General features: G+C 38.8%; 1 protein-coding gene across 8 annotated transcripts in view; it reads right to left on the bottom strand.

Moving 5' to 3' along the window:
* Nucleotides 1-1,638: 1,638 nt before the first annotated feature.
* Nucleotides 1,639-21,497, bottom strand: part of STARD3NL (STARD3 N-terminal like) — a 42,990-nt gene continuing 23,131 nt past the window's right edge. For 5 of the 8 annotated variants that reach the window (XM_090142333.1, XM_090142335.1, XM_090142334.1 and 2 more), the window contains 8 exons: nt 15,315-15,611; nt 12,102-12,179; nt 10,056-10,133; nt 8,326-8,379; nt 8,095-8,212; nt 5,027-5,125; nt 3,693-3,761; nt 1,640-2,916 (listed from right to left, as the gene is read on the bottom strand). In XM_090142333.1, the coding sequence (XP_089998459.1) occupies nt 3,709-3,761; nt 5,027-5,125; nt 8,095-8,212; nt 8,326-8,379; nt 10,056-10,133; nt 12,102-12,179; nt 15,315-15,539 (705 nt within the window). In that variant the 5' untranslated portion in view covers nt 15,540-15,611 and the 3' untranslated portion in view covers nt 1,640-2,916; nt 3,693-3,708. Of the gene's footprint in view, nt 2,917-3,692; nt 3,762-5,026; nt 5,126-8,094; nt 8,213-8,325; nt 8,380-10,055; nt 10,134-12,101; nt 12,180-15,314; nt 15,612-21,497 lie in introns of all 8 variants that reach the window. The other 3 variants (XM_031590429.2, XM_031590430.2, XM_031590434.2) reach the window with 2 other exon arrangements.

Below are 21,497 nucleotides of genomic sequence, written 5' to 3'. Positions count from 1 at the left end.
TCTTGAGTGCAGGCTCAAGAATGAGAGAAGACCATTAGTTCTGCTCAGGCAGAAAAAAGCCTTGTCTTGAGATCTTTCCAACTGTGAATGGGTGCAAGGATATCTTTGGTCCTTGACCAGCTTCAACTGTGTGCTTTAAAAAAAAACAAACAGCAGTGCTAAGGCTCTGGAATAGAAAAGTCCTACAACCTCCTTGCTGTGATAAATGCTCTCGAAGTGCATTGTGATTCCACTTGGTATACTGCCATTGCTATAGCATGCTTGTCTTGTGATTTCACAGAATGGCCCAGGTTGGAAGGGACCTCAAGGTCAGGAGGCATAGTAGGGATGGGCGAATGGTTCAACTACATGATCTTAGACATCTTTTCCAACCTTAATTCGACCTGTGATTCTATGAAATACGCTGGCTTAGGAAATGCTTGCAAATCTTTACCCTGAGTTTGCTATATCATTATTTATGTTTGGTATAAAATACATTTCTCTCCCCCCTCAAGGATTTCCTGCCATTACTCCATCTGTCTTGTTTTTCTTTACAGCTGCTGTTTTAACTCATCCTCCTTTTCTAGTTTTTCCCCCAAGTATTAAACTGCAAGAGGAAGCTGGCACTGAGAATAAGTTTACAGTTCTTGTAGTTCAAGAGGAATTCCATACTGCAGATTGAGAGAGGTGTTAAAGAAAAAGAGTGATGCACTTTGATGAAACTTATAAGTAATAAAGGAATTGCTCACCTCCTGGCTTAGATAAATTTTTCTCGTTAAATTTAATATTTGATCAGAAATACCCCAACTTTTGTTCTTCTAGTGATTTATTCTTACCTGCATCCTCTGAAACAGATCTTGAATATTCTGAAGGATAAAAAGATATGTTAGGATCTACTCAATAGTGACACTGGAGAACTTCAGCAGCAGCACACTGAAGCCAAAGCACCTTTTCACTGCCTTAGTGTACAGTGATCTTCCACATGAAGGATGATGGGATGCCTCATCTTTAGCCATACACATTTACAGAACTACTACTGGAGCAAAAAGGCGGGTTATGCTTTAAGTTGCCATCAAGCTTTAACAATAAAACAAAATAAAATAGGTGTGAAGGAATCTTCAAATAACCTTAAATGTAGCTCTCGCATACAGCAACACTTCATCTCTCTGCTTTTCCTTTGTAATGCCCCCAGTGTTCATTATACGTGGTCCACTCTCCCCAGCAGATCCCTGTCTTTTTTGTGTGTGCTGTGGAGCCCAGAACTGGACACAGTACTCCAGCTGAGGCCTGACCAGGATAGAGTAGAGGGGGAAGATACCTCCCTTGAACTGCAGGCCACAGTCCTTTTAATGCACCCCAATATCCCATTTGCCCTTTTGGCCACCAGGGCACAGTGCTGGCTCATGGCCAACCTGTCCTCCACTAGGACTCCCAGGTCCTTTTCTACAGAGCTCCTCTCCAGCAGGTCATCCCCCAATCCATACTGATACATGAACACCCAGACCACCCGCAACACCTCATAACTTAAGCTGTAAACAGACCAAAAACCTTTGCAACCAAACAGCCCTAAAGGGCAGCTCGTAATTCACATATTTGATGACAGGGAGTTTGAAAGCTGTAGTGACTCACAAGCCCATTTTCAGCTTACTGGATCCCCCTTCTTCAGTCTCAAAAATAATCAACACACATTTTAATGACTTGTGGATTCACTTTAGCATTGGCCTTTTAGTGGAAAAAAATCAGTAAATTAAAACAGTCAATACCGGTGCAAGGAAAAACTTAACAGAACAGTTAGACAACAGCTCATTTTGTGTTCTACCCTATGCTTCTGTTTCACAGCAACAGAAATATTGCAAAGCAATGGAGTATGTACACCCAAGTAAACACGTGAAGAATACAGTGGTACCTATCATGTGCCGTGCAGGTTGCTAGTATTAAAAACGAATGGCTTTGTAAGGAAACTGACAACACTTACATTCTCCTTTAGGTAGGAATTAAGTGTCACCAAAGCTTTTTTTGAAGCACTGGTTACTTAAGATCTTAGGTGAATACTTAAGATCTGTAGGTGAAAAACAAACCACATCTTATACCTATATCCAACAACTGATGAAAGCTTCTCTTTACTACAGCAATAATACCACTGTTTGCAAATGCTCACTTTCTCCACTTTGCTCCTTGAACCTGAATAACATCCAACACCAGCACAGAAATGGAAACTAAATTATTTCAAAAACCTTTTTGCATCCTTCTGATATCACATACACAACAGTGAAATCAATGGTGTTCTGCTAGTACTGACACTGCATCTCTACAGGTATTCAACCAGAGTAAGACATTCTGCACAAAATCAATGTAAACCAGAATCCTCATAACCCTACTAGAAACAAAAGAATGCTACATGCTGATTTTTCATCTGACAAAGCAACAAAGTATCACAGTGCATTAACCACGTTTTAACATTTTTATTTTAGAAAGTGAACATATCCATTAAAAAAAAGAAAATGCACGGAGTTAAAAAAAAAAAAAAGTAAACATAAAACTAATGACAAAACTGCAAAAACATAAAATAATTTTACCTAGTGAGTCCCAACCATTAAATATACTTCCACCACAGAGAAGTTTTACTTCATTATATTACCAGTCTCTTGATTAGGTACACAAAGACAACACTTGCCAGTAATTACCTAGTCATTAGAAGATCAACTTCAGGAATCACTGAATAATACATCATGGACAAGTATTTTCATGCCACTCAGGAGGCAATCTAATATACATATGTCACAAGGTACATCTTTGTGAGGTATTACAGTACATGGGAACCATTCCCTTTGCTTTCTAAGGAATAAATTCTCCAGTCAGCAGCTCCACCAGCAACTCAATCACAGACTGTTGCCAGAGTTTCCAAATCCCCACCAACTTCCCTCAGAGATTTTCCTTCTGTAACAGATTACACAAGTTAAGATTAAATGATCAAAACAATAGATACAGAAAACAGGAAGGCTCAGAAGAAACAGTCACCCGCTATTTCAGACAGGCAACAGACAGTCTCAAGTCAGAAGCTTCAACTGCTCCAGAACATTTAATACGTTCTCTAGCTCACGCTTTGCCATTTGTGGTAAAAATGAAAGCATGTGGTGAGATAACTCTGAAAGTAATTAAGTAATTTCTAAAATACGAACCTATTTAAACAAAGCACACCTCAAAAATCTTAAAACACAGCTTGCATAACGCAACCCACTTGTGGTATTAAACAGACTGTAAAGGGGAAATACTGAAGCAGTTTTGTCCATACAATCTTTCAGAGTCATGGATATGTTCTGGACTCAAACTGGAAGAAAATCTCTTCCTAGTACTTCTGCATCCTCATCTCCATAGACATTTCCCTCCTCCTTTACTTTTCCACTTTTGGTCCACCACTTTCCTTCCAAGAAGCCAGAGAAGAAACGGTAGAGGAGCTTGATCCCAAGTTTGCAGCCTTTTACACTCAGCACTGGAAGAGGGGCCTCAGACTCCTGTGTTTGAGTTAACCAGAACTCAGGGGCAGAGGAGCCTAACAACTGGCTCTCAAGAATATGAGAGGATTCCTTGCTTGAGCTTTGTCAAGACTGCAAGATGAGCTCCTAAGAATCAGCCCAACCATTCAAATAATTTGAGAAGGAGCTAAGAAGAAATGATTATTTAAGATTATTCTGGTGACATTCAGAGGAACTTACCTGTTTTCCATATTTGCTATACAACTGGTTTTTCACTGTCTTGTTTTTCTTCAGAGTCTTCATCAGATCCTGAACAAGAAGAGAGGAATGTCATCAATTCAGTTGAGAAAATAAGTACTACTAATAACTCATCATGCCAAGGAATAAATGTTGGCTCCATTTTACTTCCTTTTATATTATATTCTACTATATTCTGCTGTCAGTAGACTATTTCTACCCATAAGCCTCAAGATAGACTTCACATCTTTAACTAAAATACTTTTTCAGTGTTAATCATTAGTCATTATTTTTAAGGCACATTACTCCCAGAGGTCATGCTACCATATAAAATTCTAACACTTTCCACGTGGATAAGACTTCAAATTTATGTTGAATCAGAATCACAGAAAAGTTTCTTGACAGTATGCTGGTATAGCACACCATTACACTAAAGATTGTTTTAATGCATTGTCATCCCTAGATGGAGCTCTAAGTCACCTATTATATCAAGGCACTCAGCAATCACAAAGGCAGCCACTAAATGAGAAGAGTCACCAACATTAATTTTTCTACAATGCAAGATGGGCAAAAGCATCTGCAGCTATATGTGGATATTATTATTTTAAATACATTGCACAGTAAAGCAGAGCTTAACAAAAGAGATTTCTCTTTTAGGGTAAGAAGATTGACATGGGATCTTGGGTTCACAGTAGTTCAACCCACTTAACTGAAAGAAAGTACTAATTTCCTTGAAATGTCTGCAAACACATCTCTGGTATTGCAGTATTCCCATTTATTGTTGGCTTACTCACCTCACAGCTCAACTGGAACAAAGAGCACAGTACACAGACTCAAGGTATAATTAACGCTTGCTTTCAGTTCAACACGCTCAGCATTTCACACAGGAAGCTTTTTATTATGAGAAAGGAGCCTCCAACTGAAACTTCAGTTGGTCTTTTGAGCAGTTTCAAATTCACTGCCTCCCCTAAAATACTGTAAAGCTTCAAGTTCAGACTGGATTAAATAATGTAATGCTGAATAAATACTCTGTCTGCTAGCAGACAGAGAGGGCAAAAAAACAGTAGCCACCTCCATTCAGTTGCTGCCCCATTTTCTTTGAGACTATCTTTTTTCTAACACCTCTGGGACAAGTCAGAAGACTCACTAACTATCTGTATTGCAATTCATCTGATAGATCTTGAATAAAATGAATTGCTGAATAAAATAATCTTTTATTTCAGGATTATGAAATACAGTCTCCATTCATCCTCCACTCCCTTACATTATGAAGAGGAAGAAATATGCAGAAGTTTAATGCCAGTAAGAAAAATCTTCACAAATGCTAACATAATTACCTGCTACAGATTCAGGAGGGGAATAGAACTGGCCATCAGACAGGACTCCTGGGTGAAGGAGAGCTGCTCGTTCGGAAGCATCCTGTGCTATCAAAAATCCTAACAGGAAAAAAAAAATTCAGACATCATCTCACAGCTTATATCTTAAATACCGAGATCAAGCACCTTGAAGACTGAGGTACTGTATTAGCATTAAAAAACTGTTGATTTAATGTGCAGTTTCTGTAATTACAGGCAACTAATGCAGCAAGAGAGAATACTGTACACAAGTTAAGGAATCCTTCCTTCCACTCCATGAAAAGGCATGGTTAGGATGCCATATGTGAACTTAGCAGTATCCACCATCTAACTAAAACTCTGAAAAATGTATTTTTAATGCCCAGTGAACTGCCATGCACGATCAAATAAATCAAAGCTCCTTATTCACAGCTTGCTTTCACTCATTTGTCTCAACACACCTTGTAAATCCTACTCCTTTTGGCTCAATCATTAAAATCATGAAAATGCAATAGATAATGGGGCTATTCTGGTGTACATACATACAGGACAAATCTAAAGGGGGCTGGGAAAGAAGAGAATTCATCTTGTTCTTACTGCCATCAGCAGGTCTTCTGATAAGTAACAGGGCAAAGACAGCATTTTGGGTCATCTACTGAACTTGTCGCCTCCACTCTCAGCCATATTAAAACTGATGGGGAACAAATGCTTGATGCTTAACTGAATCAGGAGAGTTACCTGGGATAACCAGCAACTCCATTGGGAGGGGGAAAAAAAAAAATCCCTCTTTCTAACATAAGCACAGCAATTTATCTTATTACCCAGTTTAAGTCTCCAAAGGAGACATTTTTTTTTTTTACGAGTGCTGCTCTGAAAGTAATGACTCCCATTTTATTATGTTAGTCCACATTGTCAGAGGCAGATGGTGGTACAGCAGGAGAGGTTGAAGCTTCCCACCAATATTCCATTACATTCTGTTGCTGTGTGATAGTATGACCAAATGGTATCTGACATGGAAGTGTGTCTGAAGCAAAGGTGTGTCACTGAATTCCTCTATGAATTAAAAATGGCACCCGCTGACATTCACTGACACTTGCTTAACATTTATGGAGACTAAATAGTGGATGTGAGCACAGTGGCAGGGCAAAGGGCAGTGGGTGGTGCATTACAGCAGTAGTAATAGCACTGTGAAAGTCAAGCCACGTTCCAGACAGCCACATACAGCTGTCACACCATGAAACAAACAACATCTTGATCAGCTCATTGGTTTGAATTGACAGATTAAGAACAAGGAACTGTGTACAGAGCTGAACATCTGCTTCAATGCAATGGAAACAATGGTGGCAATGTTGGAATATCAGAAAGCTTAAGCCAGGTGAGTCCCACAGATGCTCAGAGTTTGTCAGGATATACTGAACCAATATGAAGCTGAAGGTGACAGTTTCCTGCATTGCATCATTACTGGTGACAAGATGTGGTGTCACCACTATGTGCCAAAGTTAAAACAGCAGTCCGTGGAGTGGTGACAAGAGAATTCCCCATAGAAGAAAAAGTTCAAGATGCAGCCCTCAGCAGGTAAAGTGATGTGCACTTTCCTTTTGGGATAGGAAAGAGGTGATCCCTCTGGATTTCCTGGAACCCAGACAAACCATCAACTCTGACTGCTACATCATGACACTGACTCAGCTGAAGGCTTGAACTTCCAGTCAGGCCAGAGAAGAAAACAACTTTTCTCTTGCAACATGATAACACCAGGCCCCATGACAATTTGAAAGTCACTGAGCGCACTGTCAATCCTGCCTGCACTGTCCTACCATACCTGCTGAATAGTCTGGACTTGGCACCTTCTGACTTTCATCTGTTCAATCAGTGGGCAATATTTTCCTAGCAATGGTACTGTCAGCAGCTGTGAAACAGTGGTTCTCCTCCACTGGTGCAGATTTTTTGTAAGCGTGGTGTGCAAGCTCTTGTTCACTGCTGTTGAAAACGTGTAGCTAACAGTGGTGACTGCTGAAAAACAATGGTTTGTAGCTGAGAGTTCCCTCTATCAAATAGTGTTACTTTGCTCTTTGAATCTGTTCTAGTTTCCACAAAAATAAATAGCAGGCATAACTTTCAGAACTACCTACGTGCTTATATTTCCACTCTGTCCAAAAGAGGAAAGATAACATCAGGTCAGAAATAATGGAAGATATTCTGAGTGGGTTTTAGCTTTACATCCTCCTCAAAAAAGGAAACTTTTAAAACTGGAAGTCTCTATTAATGGAAAGAAGAAAGAGAAGTAAAGGGATTGATGTAGAAAGATTGCTTCAAATCACTAAGGAATGAAGGCATCCACGCCCATGTAAACTTTTTGGTTTACCCAACAGGAAAACATACCCTTCCAGTTGTGTTTCAGACTATTTCACGTGGTGATACACAAATAACAGATAAGCTATACAATTAGTCGCCTGCTGTTGAAGCTAACAAATCATCTGTAACAGAAAACTGTGCTTTCTTCTCCTCATCACTCAGGAAAGCCTCTCTTTCAACTAAATCAGTGGGTTTCATCCATTTAGTTGAATACATTACTTGACAGATGACCTGCTGCCTTATCCTGAATTCATACTTGCTCTGGTCTCCTTCTATGCATGAAGCAGATTCTCCAGAACAGTTTCTTTGCTTTTCCTTTTCCACCTCAAAAGACAGTCAGCATGAGAGTTAGTTATTGTGTCTACTCTTCCTAGTTGAAAAGCCAGCAACTTACTCCATGCATTACCAAGGAGACAATATGTTATATGCCCAAGTCAGTTAAACTTTCGAGCCTTAAGCATGCAAAATTAAATATGCTCTTCAGTGCCTGACAAATACTGGTCTGGCCCTTGCAACTTTTAACTTTGTGTGACTAAATAAAAATCCCACTTCACTGAAGACATATTTCCTTCTAGAAAAATTATGCCACATCATTAAGTTTTTTAAACAACTCAATGTTTTTTAGAAGCTGGAAGATGCATTCTTCTGCCATTCTTCTGACAATATGAGACCAAACACTGCCAACTTCAGTGACTGAGGGAGACACAATAGGAACTTACTGTTTTCTTCTTCAGCTTCTTGTGGTAACACCTTGAAGTCCAAGAACCAGGTTTCAATCCAGGCAAGTATAAATGATATGATGGGCAGCACGTAGCCAAAAGCACCCTGTGAGAACAGCTAGAAGAAAAAAAATATATACAACATTATAGAAATTTACCTGAAGAGTCCTGCTTTAAAAGCAAACAAACGACCAACCCTGAGTAAAGCAAACGTGATTAGAATATATATACCTGTGAAATAATTACTTTTGCTAGTAAAAAGGCACTGGTCACCGCTGTTGTAAACTGAAAGAAAGAATAAGAACAGTTAAGACTGATAATTGTATTTACTTTTTCATCGCTGCCATTATCTGACATTTTCAATTTGAAATATTTATCAACAGAAACATCACAGATTAATAAATCTTATCAAGTGTTATTAAAATAACTTTGTTATTTTAGCCTTTTTAATACAAACAGCTCCAAATGTTGATTTTCATGCAGCTGATAGGCAGTTCAGGGACTAAACAGATGATAACACTGTATAAATTGTGATCTTATTCTACAAAGAAGATGCAGTATTTTCACTAACTCTCTTAGATAAAAAAAACAGACTGTAAATCTAATTGGGAAAAAGCAAACAATTGCTTGAAATGCTTTTCACTGCCATCTAAATCAAAGTTTTCATTTCAAATAACAAAATATCTTTGCACGAGGAAACTTGAACTAATAGTTTAATTCCCATGTTCATATTATGAAAATTAATCACTTGACACGGTTTAAAAATAGGAGGTGACAAACAAGTACCTAAAAAAAAAAAAAACCCAAACCAAAACACAAGAAGAACAGTGGACAAGTGCTATTCACTTCAACAAGGCTTCTAACTGTGTGTGTTTAGTCCAGCAACTCTTTAAATAACAGCAGGACCAAACTACCATCTGTTAAGCACAAGCAGAATGTTAAGACCAACAGCTTCTTCAAAACATTCAGTGAAGCTTTATAGATCTACTGCTTACCACCACAATGGGTTTGTTCTCACAACCTCAAAACCAACTGTTCAAGTTGGAGGATGTCAGTGGAAGAAATACCCCAAAAGTTATATTTCTGAGAGAAAGGGATTCTGAGATGTGTGCACTTAGAAATAATTTTTAAAAAATCACAGAGCAGCAATTGTTATTATGTATGTACTCATATCACACTAATAACATGATTTCAAGAATATCATGATGTAATCTTAGACTGAAGAAACTGTATGCTACTCCCTTGAAGAAAGTCATATGTGCACATATGCATTTACCACAGCATGAAGTGAAAAACATCCAAGATTGACAACGTACTGAGCCAGTAATATATGCATCATGTTATATGCCACAGTATTAACTGGAAGTACGAGTTCATCATATTTTTCTCATTCACACACAGTACAACTGCACTAAAGATACTTGTTTCAATTCACCAAAAATATGTATATAATTTACTATATGTAGATAATTTTAAAAAACTACACTTGTCAAGAGGCTCCTTTTTAAGAAGGGACACATAATCAATATTCTGTATTGGAGCAAGGAGCAGTACATGTACTGATACTCATGGTTGGTATATAAAATTCTAGGAACTAAAAATGTGTGAATGAACAAACAAATGCCAATTATTTTTGAAATAAAATTCAATATTTCCAGTGCAAATATATTTCAAGCATTAATTAGTAAGTCAGATGTTACAAGTGGTTACAACTACCCATTCATATTGGATTCAAAGTTAGTTTCCAACTTTTATTAACATGATACCTAACAAGGATCACATACGCTATGCTATTAAATTCTTGTCTTCAGACTTTAAATCTTCCTAAGCATTTGACCTGAATTAATTTTCATATATACCATCAAGTTGATTCTTAACATACAAACATTAAGAGGCATCTAAAGATTTGCCTGTTTGATCCATTCTAGTTGGAAACTCCATTATGCTTGGCTACTACTCACAGCTATTGCCCACCAATGGCGCAGTCTGCACATTGCATATGCAAGTATTAACACCTTAAATCGAAAGACTGCCAGTAGCTATAGAGAAAGGAAAAAAATATTTGTTGGTTAATTCAGAACAAAGAAGAACCACAAGATTCTCAGCTCACTAAAAATACGAACTGCTTACAAAACAAAACAGGACAATCAGTTCTACTATTAAGAAACAAATCTGAAGGTGGGTTTGCTTTTAAAAACAATATCATTTTCCATTTTTAAAGCACAGAGATGACTGTGTTGTTCACATGGCTACACAGACTCAAATTTACAAGTGTGAGCAACTGCACAAATACAAATTAGAAATATAAGCTACACAGAATATGTTTATAATCATTTTACCCAACTGGAATGTAAGCAGTTAAATCTAGATGTAATTAATCCAGCAAACACCCTGAGCATCACTGTGCACCTTGTTGATCCTACTAGTGTGCTACTACTGTGCAACAGTATCATTAAAAACTGTAAAGACTTCAAAAATGCAACGGCATGATGTTTATTTAACTTCTTTAATATTGACTGAAATGTTTCAGCAATCAATCATTCATTATGAAGATGCCTGCAGAACCAAGCTACTCCAAATATTCTGCAGTAAAGATGGATGAGTTATGGGATTTCTAGGCTAGAAAATGAAATCAATAGCAGACAGATGAGATTAGTGAATCAGGGAACCTAATCCTCAGTTTGCCTGCATATTCTGATACTAGATTCTTCTAACTTGCTTTAAAAGATGTGTTCAGAATTTTTAAAAAGTGAAAAAAACCACTCTAAAATGAAAAGGGATCTGAGACAGATATGTTTCAATATTGCACATTGCAAATACGTTTCAGCATGTATAGCAGAAACAGAAGAAATTCTGTGCAAGTCCACAACTCATTTTGCAGAATTCGATTAAGTTCTTTACAGAGAGAGTGGTGAGGTGCTGGAACAGCTGCCCAGAGAGGCTGTGGATGCCCCGTCCCTGGAGGTGTTCAAGGCCAGGCTGGATGGGGCACTAGGCAGCCTGGTCTGATATTGAATGTGGAGGTTGGCAGCCCTGCATGTGGCAGAGGGGTTGGAGATTCATGATCCTTGAGGTCCCTTCCAACCCTGGCCATTCTGTGATGATCCAGTCCCTTCCCAGGGAATAAAAGTCAATTATCTGGGATTACAAGTATTTAATCCTTGGTTCAACCACAGGACAATTTCCAGAGAATCGACATTTACAGATAAGTTTTTTTTTTTTTCCCCCTTCTTTCTAAATAAGGTACATCACAGAAACCTGCCAGCAAAATAACAATGAGAGAAAAGGAGAAATATAGTTTGCTATCTTCTGACATTTCTGTATTCAGTATCTCATTCCATCTGACTTGGCAAAAGACCCAATGCAGAAACCAGAACAAGCTTCTGCATTGCAGCTTTAGAGCTACAGCCTCTCTGAAAGACAGAAAAGTTTCCTGAGGCAGAAGAGCCCCTTCTGTGCACTTCAGATGCTTATATACAGGAGAAATGCTCTTAATGTTATCTGCTTTTAGTACAGTGTTTAAAAACCCTGTTTGAGTTAAAATACAGAAATCTGAAAACACCTGACCTGCACAGGCCAACCTGTTAACAAGTTTCTCTCACTGCAAAAGACTTACTCTGGAAGGACAAAGATGTCAATTTAAAGAAAATGATGTTACAGAGGAGGAGCACTGGCCTTCTCCTCTTAATAAAGTCTCTCTATGTTAGATTAGTCTCATTCCTGACTTTTTCACTTCTTCCTTCTCTCAAAACAGAAGATGCAATTTAAGTGTGCTAAAGCATCTCAATTGAAAAACTCCTTGAGAACCTGCTGCTTAAGGACTGGGCAACTCCTAGACAAGTGATATTTGGCACAAACTCTTCTGGTTTAAATTAGCAAGAAGAGACCAGCCCTGTCACAGGACTCAAACCAGGAAACATTTGAGGGAGGAGGAAACTGAAAAACTGTACTTTTGCTTCCTCCCTCCCTCCCCCCTCCCTTTTTTTTTTTTTTTAAAGAATACTTACAAATATATCAAAATATGAAGAAGAATAGTCATAATGTAGAACTTCTTTCTTCAAGGTAGTCTCAATGCCTCCCTTTACCTACAAAGAAACAACAGGCATAGCTTGAGAACAGAAATTACTTCAGCCAAAAACACAGATGTAAAACATTAACTCAGCAATTCCTGATCGACATACACAAGGATGATTAAACTAATCAGAGGAGATACATGGTAAGAAATCAATTTCAAAATTATATTCAAGAAAAATAAATGAGGATGCCACACAATTTATCACTGTTAAGAACCCGTGCTATATAAGCTACATTTCAGACTGTCCTAAAATAAAAGCAAACAAGTAGAAGAAATTAGTAGAAGGTAGAAGAAATTAATTGCAAGGTCTCCTACACAAATTCATTAACCATTTTGTTTCAGAAGAATATAAACAGCTGATCAGAAAGCCATCCAGAAATCAGCTCTCGTCAGCCACATTTAGTAAGCAGGTGATACTAAAAATCCCTTCTGATTCTTCAGCACTTGAATTCAATCAAATTCATATAATCCATACACTTATACTCCATATATATTTTCCTTAGCAATATATGTGCTACTTGTTTCCAGAAAAATGACCACAACCAAAAAAAATACTGTCAAAAGCACAGAAGCTGTGGTCATTAGTTATTTGTAGAATGGCCTAAAACAGGTTTAATTCCTTCATTTGTTTGAGGAGATTCAAAACTGCATCATCCTTAGCCACGTATCTTTCAGATGGAAGTGCTCATGATCTTTCTATTCAAAATGGGCTACTAAGAAAACAATTTAAGTTTCACTGGGCTAGAGACCAAGAGCAGCGTATCTTAGCAAGGAGTGAAGAACCCTTACGTCCATATTCCATTCCAAAGGCTATTTGTTTTTAACACTAAAGTAGATAAGTGAGCACTGTGTAACATAGTTATGTAAAGCACTGGAAAACAACAACAGAAAGCTTTGAGTTTGATTACCATCATGTTTTCAAAGCACTACAGCATCCCACAACACACGCTCACCATCTCAAAGCAGTACAGTGTAGCTACTTTCATATTCTTTGCTCAACTACTGCTGAATATTTTAGTTTTTTTTTTTTTTTTAAAAACTTTCTTCCTGCTGCTCTTCGCACCAACCCCAAGTTTGTTTATTCTTTCTTCTCTTCTCTCTCCCCCTCTGTAGATAGCTGAAAACTGCCTAAATATAGCTGTCCATTGCTTGTTGGTCTGCACCAAGTATGACCATTTAATTCCAGCATAAATAAGGAAGATTCTAGTGAGAGAGAAATTGTATGTATGTTGCTCATAAACCTTTGGAAAATATTTAGGAGGAAAGGGAAGAAACACACAAATTAATATACAGAACATTGCTGTATTGCACTTCAGGTCAATTTAAATAAGGGTTGGCTGGTCTTTTCTTTCTCTCCTCAACATGACATCTCAGCCCTCTCCTACAGGATAAAGAAACTAAAGAATAAGAACACAACACATCAGCATTAGCTGATGACTGAGTTCTGAGACAGTTCAGCAGCCTGTTCTGCATGCAGGAGCACCACGTTAACACAAGGATGAACAGAGAACCATGGAAGAATTGACTCAGAGTTCACTCAATCTACCAACAAAGCTACTCTCTGAAGTGTTTAAAAATAAGTTATGCTGAGTAACAAGTGACAATAGGAAAGTCATATTTACAGTAATTCTGGGAGTAATTCTGAAGTTCCAGTAGGGAATCACAGAATGGTCTGTATTGGAAGGGACCTTTGAGATCATCTAGTCTCAAGCCCCATTAGTGAAGAACAGTCCTACCACAATGCTACTGAACTTCCCTGCAAACAAAAATCAGTAAAACAGAACAAAAAGAACCTAACTGTGCATCAGGTACCAGCTTTCTTTCATTATTATGACTGAGCAAGGCAAAAACTTGTTTTTCATTCTTGCGTGCATCAGGCACTACAAGGCTCAGGGTTCACAGTAAGTGTCCCTTAAGAGAAAGTTTTTCACAAAGACAACTGCTAACTGCTGGGACCTAGAGATGTGTAATGCTATAGCATTCCACATAGATCACCATGACTTCATAGCATTTCCTACATTCTTAAATATTCGGAGAGCAATAATATGAAAAACTGTACTCTGAATACTCAACAAGAATTACAAAAGCATATTTTACTCCTCCCAGTCAAACAAGCTTTAAGGAAACTAGCTTACAACGAGCAAAAAGAAAGCATCAGAATGCAATGTGTTGGTTCTTTTGAGCCAAGCTAACTTTACACACTGGATACAAACACCTTTCCACCTAGCAAGATAACAAAAGTTAGTCACAAAATTATCAATCAGGCAAAGTTTGCTTTCTCAAATTAAATCAGGAAGTACATTTTTCATTACAGCAAACTATTCAAACAGTCAGCTCATGACATTTCATCACGTCAAATCAATAATCAACATCATTTATCTTGTAATGGAATGATGACAAAAAATATGTTTACTCAAGGTCTTTGTTACAAAAAAAAAAAAACAGGTACCTCCCATTTTTCATTTGTGCCTTTTCCTAAATACACACTTCAGATTACAAGCTTCAAATCCAGTTCAAAAAAACAGGATGCTACCATCAAACAATAACAAAACTTCTGTCTTATTTACTTCTGGGAATTTCACAAGAACCACCCTGGTTTCCAAATTACAAATGCTGGAGCTATAAGGCAGCAACTGTGGAAGCTTACGTTGTTTGATTGTGTCCTACCATAAACAACATATATTACTGTATATTTGTCTCAGATATATGTTACTGTAAAACAAAGATTTTGGCCATTTTAAGTATTTTCCAGGGACTAACCCTTCAGTCACTGACTCTGAGCTACTAAGTAAGATAAAAACACTTGAATCCTAATAAAATTAATGCTTGCCAAACTGTCACAGCTATCCACAGTAATACTTCTTGTTTACTTGCTCCTTGAAAAGTTCATTGGACTTTCAGTGTTTCTTCAGCGCAGTTCATAGGCTACAGGAACATCAAAAGGTTTAATTATATGAATATAAACCACATATCCAATGACTAAGTGAATGCAGCTAAGCAGATAAAAAGCTCATAAAAGCTTAAAAGAATGAAACTAGTTTCAACAGACACAAGTAGCACACAATTGGGATAGAAAACATATTAACCACTCCTGAAGTGAATAAATAACTGAATAAAGACCAAGCATACCGAAAAGATAACTCACATTTAATTCTATTATCCACAGCAAAGTTATAAATAAGAGATCAAATGTAACAAATAAACAGAAAGTCCTTCTGACGTCCGATATTCCCTTCTTCTCTCTGACATCATAGGACTCAATCCTGGCCATCAGGTGTGTTGGGTTGATGGAGTGGACATCTCGCAAGGACGGACAGGATTCCACACTGCTACTGTGAGCATTTTCTGCATCATTTGGCACCCGATTCATCCTGGGTTTGCTTACAGTAGTCTTTTTCCAATTTCACCATCACTAGAATGCTGATCCATATAGGAGCAACTTCTAAATAAAAAAGAAATGTACGTTAGTCAGCAAAGCCTCCAAATTCCACTATGCAATTTTACCTTACTATGTCAAGTTTCTCTCTAGAAAAAGTTTCAGCATCTAACCACCCTCATGGCAAAGGAATGTTTTCCAGTTCCCAATCTGACCCACACCTGGTGCAGCTCTGTGCTGTTCTTGCCCTGCCATTGGTGTACAGAAGCAGAGCCAGCACCTCCCTCTGCCTCCCCCTCTTAGGGAACTGCAAAGTCTTCTTCAGGCTGGGCAGCCTGAGTGCCCTCACCTCTCCTCAAAGCACACGTTATCACACATCCAGAGCTGGCACTACCAAAAGATTAGAAGTCCATTAAAATCAAGAGGGCTACAGTAAACATTTTATAAAGCAAATAAGCCACTAGTGAGTCTACAGATAAATTCAGCTGCTATCACATCCTATGCCACCAGACAGAAAGACAACTATGCAACTTCGTGGCAAAAGGTAAGGATGTCTCTACTGACTTCACCTCCACCTTCACTTTTTAAATGAGATTATCATGCTCACTTCTTACAAAACTCAAACTGATGGCTATACTACACAAGAAACTTCTTCCAATAAAAGCTCCTAGAAGGAGTTAAGGTTCAAGAAAACGCACAGAAACGTTAATTTAATGCAAAATACTCAGAAGAATAAGCTATATGTGCTGCAACACAAATCACATCAGTGGAGTTGCTGTAACACTGCGGGAGCAACTTCTTGAAATTCAAGAACAAAGCTCTGTCTCTTCCTGTGTGGGCTGACTTTCAGTACACCACAAAATGGAAACAAACCCTTCCCACTCTTCCATCTGAAGTAGCAACAGCATTCCAGCTTCCACTATGCAAGAAAACAGGCAGAGAAAGCACAGAAGGAAAAAACAAACAGGCATGTGTAACACAGCTCTGGACAAACAGGAGGATATAGGGACATGTGGGAAAAGGAAAGGTAGGGAAGGAATAGTCAGTGCACATACATTGCAGCTGAGGGAAAGGCAGACAAGTCAGTGTTGGTCCGTGTTTAGGTCAAGTCACACACACACATCCTCCAGGCAGCTTTTCTTGGGCTACTGCAGGAGAAGAGCAGCTGGCCTGCTCCCTGACAGAGGAGCCTCGCCTCTGACCGTGGGGAAGGAGCTGGCTGAGGCAAAGCAAGCCAGCACCAGTCACCAGGTCACTCAGGCACACGGCTACAAGCTGAACCAAGCACAGGACCAAGCACATGCACAGGCTGCCATCCTCCTCCAGCCTGGGAACGGCTTTTCAAATCCAGCCCAAATTCTTCTGGCTCTCAGTCACACATCATAGGAACAGAAAAGCTGGCAGTCTTTCGCTGACCATAATCTTTTAAAGAGATGTGAGCAAAGCACCCTCGGCCTGAGAAACTACAAAGCGGGAATAGGAGATTGAGCTTCCAGCTCCATTAGGAGGAAAAAGAGTAAAGGCAGAAATTGTACTGCATTCTCTCTTGTTACAAGATCCTTTCAAGTAAGTTTAGCACAAGCATCTTCACTGCTGCCCATCTCCCTCCCTGTTAGCCCAGCTTTTGGTGCCAGGACCTTCAGGAAGCACCAGCCTCAGCTCTGTAACCTCATGCTCTCTCTCATTCGAGGCATACACTGATTAGAAATTACAAACACTGCTGAGGAAGTGGAGAAACTTGGAAGTTAAACTCATATCGCATTTCTGCCTTTTTCTTCTTTAAAACATACTTATAAAAGGGAAGTATTGAAACACCTGAAAGTCATACATTAAGAACGTGAACATGGGATCATTTCACACTGCTGTATCGTATCACAGAATCACAGAATGGCCAGGGTTTGAAGGGACCTCAAGGATCACGAATCTCCAACCCCTCTACCACATGCAGGGCTGCCAACCTCCCCATTTAATACCAGACCAGGTTGCCCAGGGTCCCATCCAACCTGGCCTTGAACACCTCCATGGATGGGGCATCCACAGCCTCTCTGGGCAGCTGTTCCAGCACCTCACCACTCTCACAGTAAGGAAACTGATGAACATCTTCAGTAAATAACTACTTTGCAAGCTCTTCTATACCTCTGTTCCAAATACAAGGCGCTGAACCTTCTGCAAGTCACGTTTACCAGTTAGTTTGATACTAACCATGTGTTATCTAAAGCAGCTGCCTATGACAGCAAAGCCCATCATTTAGCCATTCGCTATGCGAGGAACCATTTCAGCACAGTACACAGGAAAGCTGAGAGGAAAGAAGGTTAGCTCGTAACATCCTCCAGGAAACTCTGTACCTACTGCCCAAGTCTGGGTCACAAGTAAAACTCTGAAGAAAGCTCTGCCATGGATTTCCTCCATAACAGCAGGCTCACGGCTCTATCTCACTGTGAGCTTACCGGAAGGTCAAAGCATTTAAGAGCGAAATATTTTGCCTTGAGATAAGAATTCACATTAGGAAGTTTGTGACATACTTTCTCCTCTTTTGACTCAAGCCTAATGAAGAGCTATGAGCACAATGAGAACTATCCCATGATTTTCAGCTTGTATTTAAAGTCATTGCCATTATTGCAAACGGCACACATTAAACATGCATCAGTTTTACATCCATCTTTGAGATACACGATTGGGATGGCACTTTTCTACCACTATATTATTCCAATTCTTCCATTCTACTGTACTTATTTTATTTATATGCTTGCTGTATTCATTTATCACACATGAGCACCAGCACAAATCTTTTTCTTTGCAAGTTCAAAAATGAAACAGATAACAGAACTTAACTGAAATACCAGAAATGATTTGGGAAGGAGAAAAACAAAAAGCTTACTTGAAAGGCTACCAAGATCCAACAGATCACAAGTGAAAGTGAAAGCATCATGAGAAGGCAATTTTAGGATAAGAAAACACTAGAAACAACAGCCTAAAATATCAGAGAAGTCCACTCAATAAACGAGAAATAAAAAATAACCGTGTGGATGCTGAAGACAAAGGAACAAAACCAAACAAACAGTGGCTGACATTCAGAAAGAAGATCGAAGATACATCATTTCCACTGACATGTGGCATTATAGTCAGCATTCAGGTTATATTAGATTATCGAAAGGCCCAAAGAGAAAATCATCACTGACAAAATTAAAAGCAACTGCTTCAAATCAATATTAAGAGGATTGCGTCTGAGGATCAGCAAGACAAAGCTCATGGCTGCACAGCAAACCATTCATCTGCTGCAGCTCCCCTGCTCTCCAGTTTGATGCTCATGAAATTCCTGCAAACTAGTAAAGCACACCTTCCTACACTGCAGGATAAGGCAAATCAGCTCCACAACAGCTCCTTCCGTGTTGTCCTACTCCACTCCTACATCTACATACAGTTATGGATATACTTCATCTTACAGTCCATCCTTTATACTGAGATCCTAACCAGTAACTGCAGGAAAAAAAAAAAAAAAAAGTATTTACATACTGACATATTGTTGCATTCCATAGGCACTACATACTTTAAACAATGTAAAACTGAAAAATTCAGCTGATGTACACCCACAAAATTCCTAACCCTAAGTACAAGATACTGTGTGTAGCTTTTTGGCAATAGCCTAAATGCTCAATGAAGCAACACAGCAGGAATTATGAGCTACAAATAAGTCTTCAGTTGGAGGGGAGGAACAAAGCATTTCAGCACACAGGGAAACTCTGTTACCTTTGTCTGAGCATTCAGATCTAGAGTAGCTCTGCTTGTGAAGTACAAGCTCTTACCTACCCAGGTCAAAAGATCTTTTCTTATTCGATGTACTAAATGGATACAATATACTTGAGTACAGCACAGCATACAAATCATTGCAGTACTTAAAACACACATCTGATTTCATACTGATGAACCTTGAAAATAATTTACAAGGAGGATTTTGAAAGACACGTAACCAAGCAGACAGCTGGATGTTAGACTAAACACGAAGTAAGAAAAGAGACTACAGGTGTCCTGTTCAGAAAGGAAACTGAAACACAAAGGTGTTGTTTAGCTAGCAGATTCATATTTTGTTTTGCCAACTTCCTATTTTCTTTCATGTAGGGTTCAATTTTTGTTTTCTACTAAATGATTCCACAGTTTGAGAAGAAACTTAAGAACTTGAAAATTAACTTCTCATTCAAGAAAACTCAAATGTTAGTTGTGCTTTGGTTGAAAGATGTTTCCCCAATTTTCTTATACTCTGACCGTGATCCAACAAAAGTAATAGGGCAGTTGCACACAGCTCACATGCACACTGAACAAGATTTTTCTCAGAGCACTGAACAAAGCTGCTGAAGAGTGCAGGACAGACTTAACAAGCTACAAGGAGAAATGGAAAAAAAAAAAAAAAAAAAAAATCAGTCGAATTTTTGGGTCAGTAGGACATCTGAGGGAACAAAGTTATCTTCCCCTGTCCCAGGAGTGAGTTTAACACATTCAGAAAGTCAAAGCAAAGTGCTCCAACCTTGGACTGATTTCTCCCTGCCCGGCAAAATGCTGCCATCCCTCCCTATCATTTCACTTCTTGCTCTAAAGAGCTGAGAAAATGGCAGAGCAAAGAGCAGGTAAATTTGGTATTGGCAAAGCCTTGCTTTTATCCCCATTGCCACTTCCACCTGCGTGCTTCCTAACAGCACATCCCAAATGAATGATGTGTGTGAGTGGCTTTGTACCTGCACACAGGCATGCTCAAACTAGACTTGGGAAGTGGCTTGTGAAAGAACAGCTCCTAAGATTTTAAACCAAAATGACTTTGAAAGTACACCCCAGAACGAACTCATGAGACACTTGGAAACATACCTGTCTGGAGTTCAGCTTTTGTTTAATCAAAGTGTGCTCTCAAATGTGCAACCCTATTCTGTTTAGAGAAAAATACTACAAAATGACAAATAAAAAGGATGCGTTATAACACATTCCCAATTTGAGACTCAGATCTCATTTCCACTCAGGATATTTAACCACTTCAAACTAAAAGCTAGAAGCACATGCATTTCATCCTTGTTAGCATTAATGACATCTGGAGGTGTTCAAGAAACACGTAGATGTGGTACTTTGGGACACGGTTTAATAAGCAATATGGGTGGTAGGAGAATGGCTGGACTAGATCACTGTAAAAGTCCTTTCCAACCTTAACAGTTCTATGATGAAGTACTTAGAACACATAAAGAGCAAGCACTTCAGTTACAGAATTAAGTATTTCATTTGAAACCATTACATTCCAGCTGATAACATTCACTGACTCAATTAAATAATTAGCAAAGCTAAGTGTTGGCTTTGATTTTTAAAAGATATCACCTTTTTTTTTTTTTTTTCATTTGGATGTTATGGATTCGTTTTGCCAATGACCTGAAACTATGTCATAATGTTGAGGTTAAGATCAGTCAGTTCCCCACTGCCACATTAATGAATGTACACAGTGCTTTTGTATGTTTTATGTACACATATACACGCCCGTAACATACAATAGCTGTCCCCAGTAGGAAACTCACAAACAGCCACTGATTTCTTCAAAAAGTAGAGGGAGGTAAGAAGGAAAACTGGCCTAAAAGGAAAATAGTACAAGGACAGAGAAAAGACAGTTAACCTCCAAATCCAGTCTTAGCTCTTCTCAACCTTTTCCTTCTCTGAAGGTGACTCTGTAGCCCACCCAGCATCAGTTCCCACTGAGAAGCCTTCTTCTAGGTATCGACAAAGAATATGCTTTATCAAGTCAGCATTTCTCAAAATAAAAAACACAGCCCTTTAAGAGAGACCAAACATCTGATGCTCACTGGAATATCAAGCTCAATACTGGCTTATTACACAGGACACTTGGGAATGTTTGTTTTCTCTAACTGAACAACAAACTCATGCCCCTGGGCTGCTATCCACCTACTACAGGCAAAAGACCAGCTCCTT

The sequence above is a fragment of the Phasianus colchicus genome, chromosome 6, assembly GCF_987193195.1.
Source record: "Phasianus colchicus chromosome 6, bPhaCol1.hap1.1, whole genome shotgun sequence".
Classification (NCBI taxonomy): Eukaryota; Metazoa; Chordata; class Aves; order Galliformes; family Phasianidae; genus Phasianus; species Phasianus colchicus.
This window is presented reverse-complemented; position numbering and strand designations above follow the sequence as displayed.